At 37.0% G+C, this 6,000-nt stretch overlaps 1 protein-coding gene across 1 annotated transcript; it reads right to left on the bottom strand.

Annotated features, from left to right (window-relative positions):
• Positions 1 to 4,212: 4,212 nt before the first annotated feature.
• Positions 4,213 to 5,622, bottom strand: LOC136260837 (uncharacterized). Its single transcript, XM_066054716.1, has 4 exons — positions 5,271 to 5,622; positions 4,886 to 5,203; positions 4,459 to 4,779; positions 4,213 to 4,412 (listed from the first exon to the last, which is right to left on the bottom strand). The coding sequence occupies exons 1-4, from the start codon at positions 5,577 to 5,579 to the stop codon at positions 4,350 to 4,352; spliced, it is 1,011 nt and encodes a 336-aa protein (XP_065910788.1). The 5' UTR covers positions 5,580 to 5,622; the 3' UTR covers positions 4,213 to 4,349.
• Between the last annotated feature and the right edge of the window lie 378 nt (positions 5,623 to 6,000).

Here is a 6,000-nt window from a genome sequence, read left to right on the forward strand (position 1 = left end):
TTTTTTTCTTCTTCTTCGTCTTTTCGCACACTTGCAAAAATTGCTATAACAAGCAAACGCGTACTCCGATCGCCTTGAAATTTGGCACACAGAAAGGGAGTCCAAAGGCGAATCCTAGCATCAACTTTGGTACAAATCCGATGAATGGTTCAGGAGTTATGACCGATTATTCGCGTAAAACAAGATCGATTTGTTGTCACGCCTACAGGGTAAACCGCTTCATGGAATGAGTTGAAAATTGCTATGTAGATGGAGTAATCATCGTAGGAGTGCCTTTTGGTGGTTTGAAAGGAATCGAGATAAAGACCACGGAGATATGACACAAAACCCAACCTGTGTCACAATTACGCGATCGATTTTTATGAATAAAAAAGTATTAGTTTTCACGCCTACTAGGCAAACCGCTTAGAGCAATGAGCTGAAAATCGGTGTATAGCTGGAATAATCTTCATAGAAAGTCCTTGCAGTAGTACAGAAGAATCGGATTACAAACCACTGAGTTATGATTCGAAAGCCAACTCCGTGTAGCAAATGCGAGATCGAGATACTCTAATAGAACAGTCACCCTAATAGAGCATTCAGCTAATTTATTTACTCCATTATAGAATTTTATTGCATCACAAGTTATTCTGTAGGGAGTTCAGCTGCAAACAGTTAATCTTACAGACAGTTCAGCAAGAAGACAGTCACCATGTGGAGAGTTAAGCAAATATACCACTATAGAGATTCAGAACATTACAAGTCACACTGAAGAAAGTTCAGCTATAAACAAGTCATGCACTGTTAAGAGAATTCAGCTACAATTAAGTCACTCTCTAGAGAATTCAGTTACACAGAATTCTGCTACACACAAGTCACTGTGGAGAGAGTTCAGCTACAAACAAATTACCCTTTAGAGTGATCAGCTACAAACAAAACACTTTGCAGGGTGTTCAATTGCAACAAATCAATTACCTTTAGAGCGATCAGCAATGAACAAATGAATACAAATCTACCTGTAGAAGAGATCAGCTAGAAACAAATCACCCTGAAGAGAGTTCAGCTACAAACAAATCAACCTGTAGAGAGATCAGCTAGAAACTAGACACGATGTAAGGAGTTCAGCTACAAGTAAATCACCCTGTAGAGAGTTCAGCTAAAACAAATCAACCTGCAGAGAGATCAGCTACAAACAAATCACCTTATAGAGAGTTCAGCTACAAACAGATTACCTGTAGAGAGATCGGCTACAAACAAATCAACCTGCAGAGAGATCAGCTATATACACACAAATCAACTTGTAGAGAGATCAGCTACAAACAAATCACCCTGTAGAGAGATCAGCTAGAAACTACACACAATGTAAGGAGTTCAGCTACAAACAAATCACCCTGTAGAGAGATCAGCTACAAACTAGACACAAAGTAAGGAGTTCAGCTACAAGCAAATTACCCTGTAGAGAGTTCATCTACAAACAAATCAACCTGTAGAGCAATCAGCTAGAAACAAATCACCCTGAAGAGAGGTCAGCTACAAAAAATCACCCTGTAGAGAGATCAGCTAGAAACAAATCACCCTGAAGAGAGGTCAGCTACAAAAAAATCACACTGTAGATCGTTCAGCTACAAACAAATCACCCTGTAGAGAGATCAGCTAGAAGAAGTTACCTTGTAGAGAGTTCAGCAACAAAGAAACCACCATGTAGAGAGTTCAGCTGCAAAGAAATCACCCTGTATAAAATTATGCCACGAACAAATTGCCCTGTAGAAAGATCAGTTAGAAGAAGTTACCTTGTAGATAGTTCAGCTACAAACAAATCACCATGTAGAGAGATCAGCTAGAAGAAGTTAACTTGTAGAGAGTTCAGCTACAAAGAAACCATCATTTAGAGAGTTCAGCTTCAAACAAATCACCTGTAGAGAGTTCAGCTACAAACAAATCTCCCTGTAGAGAGATCAGCTAGAAGAAGTTACCTGGTAGATCGTTCAGCTAAGAACAAATCATCCTGTAGAGAGATCAGCTAGAAGAAGTTACCTTGTAGATAGTTCAGCTACAAACAAATCACCCTGTAGAGAGATCAGTTAGAAGAAATTACCTTGTAGAGTGTTCAGCTACAAAGAAACCATCATGTAAAGAGTTCAGCTGCAAAGAAATCACCCTGTAGAAAATTCTGCCAGAAACAAATTGCCCTGTAGAAAGATCAGTTAGAAGAAGTTACCTTTTAGAGAGTTCAGCTACAAAGAAACCACCTGTACAGAATTCAGCTACAAACAAATCACCTGTACAGAATTCAGCTACAAACAAATCACCTGTAGAGAGTTCAGCTACAAACAAATCTCCCTGTAGAGAGATCAGCTAGAAGAAGTTACTTTGTAGATAGTTCAGCTACAAACAAATCACCCTGTAGAAAGATCAGTTAGAAGAAGTTACTTTGTAGAGAGTTCAGCTACAAAGAAACCATTCTGTAAAGAGCTCAGCTGCAAACAAATCACCTGTAAAGAATTCAGCTACAAACAAATCACCCTGTAGAGAGATCAGCTAGAAGAAGTTACCTTGTAGATAGTTCAGCTACAAAAAATCTCCCTGTAAAGAGTTTAGCTAGAAGAAATTACCTTGTAGAGAGTTCAGCTACAAAGAAACTATCATGTAGAGAGTTCAGCTGCAAAGAAATCACCACTGTCCAAATTTCAAGGCAATAGCTCTTTCCAATCTGAAGTTATCAATTGTCAAAGTTGGCAAATTGGATGTGTGTGGAAGATCCCTTTTCACAAATCCGATCACATATGTATTATATATATATAATTTGTACATTTACTGATAAAATATTTAAAGTACATCTACTTCATCTTTTCGTCTTCCTGTAGTAAAGAAAAAAAACATAGGTTAAAAAAGTCCCAAAGCTGGCCATAGGCCGGCTTTGGGGTATACAAATACAAAAAGAAATGAAATCTAATCCAAAACAGCCAAGCTGTAAAAAAAGTGTGCGCCCCTCAGAAAGGCTATGGTGAAAAAAGATGTGAAATCCAAGGTGGCGGCCAAGAAATGGCTGTGATGGTAGGTTAATGGTAAAAATTTTAATAATGACAATTCAGGTAAATTTGGCACAAAATTTACCTGAATTGTCATTATTAAAATTTTTACCATTAACCTACCATCACAGCCATTTCTTGGCCGCCACCTTGGATTTCACATCTTTTTTCACCATAGCCTTTCTGAGGGCCGCACACTTTTTTTACAGCTTGGCTGTTTTGGATTAGATATAACATATCATGATGAAATTTAACCAGGTGTCTCATTATCACCCTGAAAAAACTTAAGGTGTCAGAATAACTTTGATATTCGAACTATACCAGCAGCTAGGTATCTATAAAATTAGATTGTAGTGAAGTAAATTGCAACTTCCATTTGTAAGGGAGAATTTAAGTGTATAGTGAGCAGTTGACAGCATGGCAGAGTGGTAAATGGTTTAGACGTATACGTGTGGATTGAACACTGAACTCTTTCTCTGATATTTCCATGCACTGTTTTACTTCTTGGTGACTGTTCTGTTAAAGTATCTCAATCATGCTTGATTCACATGTTTGGTTTTTGCTTTATATCTCCTTAGCTAATACTCTCAGTACTTTCAATCACAAAAGGTCCATACTGCAATTATCAGCCTAGCTGCATACCAATTTAGCCTGCAGGTACGTATGACAAAAATGTCACATTTGTAATTTTTGATAATCACTTGTAACTCTGTACCACTTTTACCTATCAGTACACAAATTAGAAAATAAATGTACTAAAATGAACTATGTATACCCTCCAAATCTGAAATGAATCCAGGAAATTTTTGTAGGTGGTGCAAAAATAATAATAAACGGAAGAAAACTACGAAGACAATAAGACAAACTTTAAAGGTACATACCACAAAAATGGTTTTAACCCAAATTAGATGTCCCACCTCGAGGGATGTTTCACAAAAAAATGGACCATTTCTGTTTAGCCGTTACTGAGGTACGAATATGTGTAAATCACCTTTACTTGGTTCCTGTAACTTGTCTGTCATGCGCCCAGATGAATTGGCTTTTCTTGGCCGCATGACACTATTGTGTGTTTTAATGGTGTGGATTACTCGTAAAACTGTTACTACCCTTATTCAAATCAAAATGAATTAAGTAACGTCACTAGCAAAATGACAGTTAGCAATTTTCTTTGTGATTCAGCTGTGAAAGATATTATGTTTAAAAATTCAAAAATAATGCAAATTTGCTGTTTAAAAAATTATTGTACAATACAGTTCATGTATATAAAAATGTCACATATGTTTAGTTGCATGATGATACATATATTGCTGCACATTTTAAGGTTGCTCCAGAAACATGACTCTAGATAATCACAGATGTATCATAGTTTGGCTTGATGGCTTTCACCTTTGGCTGCTTACATACCTGTAGGTGTAGGATTAATTGTATATCTAGTACAACATTTGCTTACTAGTTCAAGAGCTTTTGTGTTCATTGTCACAATTATTGTAATTGATTTTCCCCTTCTTGTTGCATAGTGATATGTAAAGGATAGAGATTCATCATTCAATTTCTCTATCTCTACTCTACTGATGATGTTGTACAGATCAGTGTCAGATGCTCTGGACTTGAGAACAATAGAGTAATTTTCACCAGTATATGGCTCAGTAAGAATGAGTTTGGAACAGTTGACAGTATCTTCCTCTGTGACATTACTTGAATCCCGATAAGTACGCTCTGGTACTATTGGGTATTCTGGTATGATTGACTCTACTCTGCTGTCCATGCATACCTACATCAATATACAGTACATAAATTTAACACACCTGGTTATATATATATATATATATAATATATATATATATATATATTCTCTTACAAGTGTAAAATTTACTTACCAGTTCAAGAGCTTTTGTGTTCATTGTCACATTTATTGTAATTGATTGTCCCCTTCTTGTTGCATAGTGATATGTAAAGGATAGAGATTCATCATTCAGTTTCTCTATCTCTACTCTACTGATGATGTTGTACAGATCAGTGTCAGATGCTCTGGGCTTGAGAACAATAGAGTAGTCTTCACCAGTGTATGGCTCAGTAAGAATGAGTTTGGAGCAGTCAACAGTATCTTTCTCTGTGACATCACCAGAACCTTCAGTAAGCTCTGGTATCATTGGATATTCTGGTACGATCGACTCTACTCTGCTGTCCATACACACCTACATCAATATATAATACACCATTCATTATGGTTTATTGCGTATATGTTGCACATAAAAAGCTTACCAGAAATAACGCTTGCTTTGAAAGGGTTCCTTGCAATCCTACATTTTCAAGCAGCTCTAGTTGGCTCTTCACTGTGGTGTCAAATGCATTGACTGCATTCATTTCCCGAGACCGCTGGTACATATCTACTATTTCCTTCACATATTCAGCATCCTGGTAGCTGTTGGGGTCTTTCAGTATCACCAGGTATCTGTCTTGATTGTCCTTTCCTTGATTGACATCTTTGATCTTATCACAGGTGAGTAGTGGTGCCCCTGATACAATCCCCAAGATGACTGTGAAAGTGATTGCAAGGATCAAATGATTCATCTTCTTGAGAGAATAAGATATCGGATCTGCTTCTTGTTTGCTGCTCTTCTGATTTAGCTATTACTCACTTGGAAGTATGCTGATTTTATACTGCTGGTTTGCAGCCATAAAATGCAATTCCAGGTTAAAAAAAAAACTTTATGACCAATGTTATAACATTACTGATTAGTGTGGTTATATGGTCTGAAATTCAGTATCCTGTGTGCTAGTCTGTTGTGTACCACAATCACTTAAAAACCTTAATGTCCCTATTCTGTATGTACGTACCAGTACGTAAGTAATTTATAATCTAGTGAAGTTTAAATATTTATTTGGAATAGGTAGCTGATGGACAGCACACTTGACTTGTCCAATAGACCTTGGTTGTGGGTATGTATATAAGTACTGTATGCACAATACCTACAAAAGGTCAGGCAATGAA

The sequence above is a fragment of the Dysidea avara genome, chromosome 7 (genome assembly GCF_963678975.1).
Source record: "Dysidea avara chromosome 7, odDysAvar1.4, whole genome shotgun sequence".
Classification (NCBI taxonomy): domain Eukaryota; kingdom Metazoa; phylum Porifera; class Demospongiae; order Dictyoceratida; family Dysideidae; genus Dysidea; species Dysidea avara.

Bases quoted from the DNA above. Each gene is read 5' to 3' on its own strand.
- LOC136260837 (XM_066054716.1), bottom strand. From the start codon at position 5,579: ATGAATCATTTGATCCTTGCAATCACTTTCACAGTCATCTTGGGGATT. The intron at 4,780-4,885 runs GTAAGTAAATTT...ATATTGATGTAG, and splicing joins ACACAAAAGCTCTTGAACTG to GTATGCATGGACAGCAGAGT. The intron at 4,413-4,458 runs GTAAGCAAATGT...CTACACCTACAG, and splicing joins ACACAAAAGCTCTTGAACTA to GTATGTAAGCAGCCAAAGGT.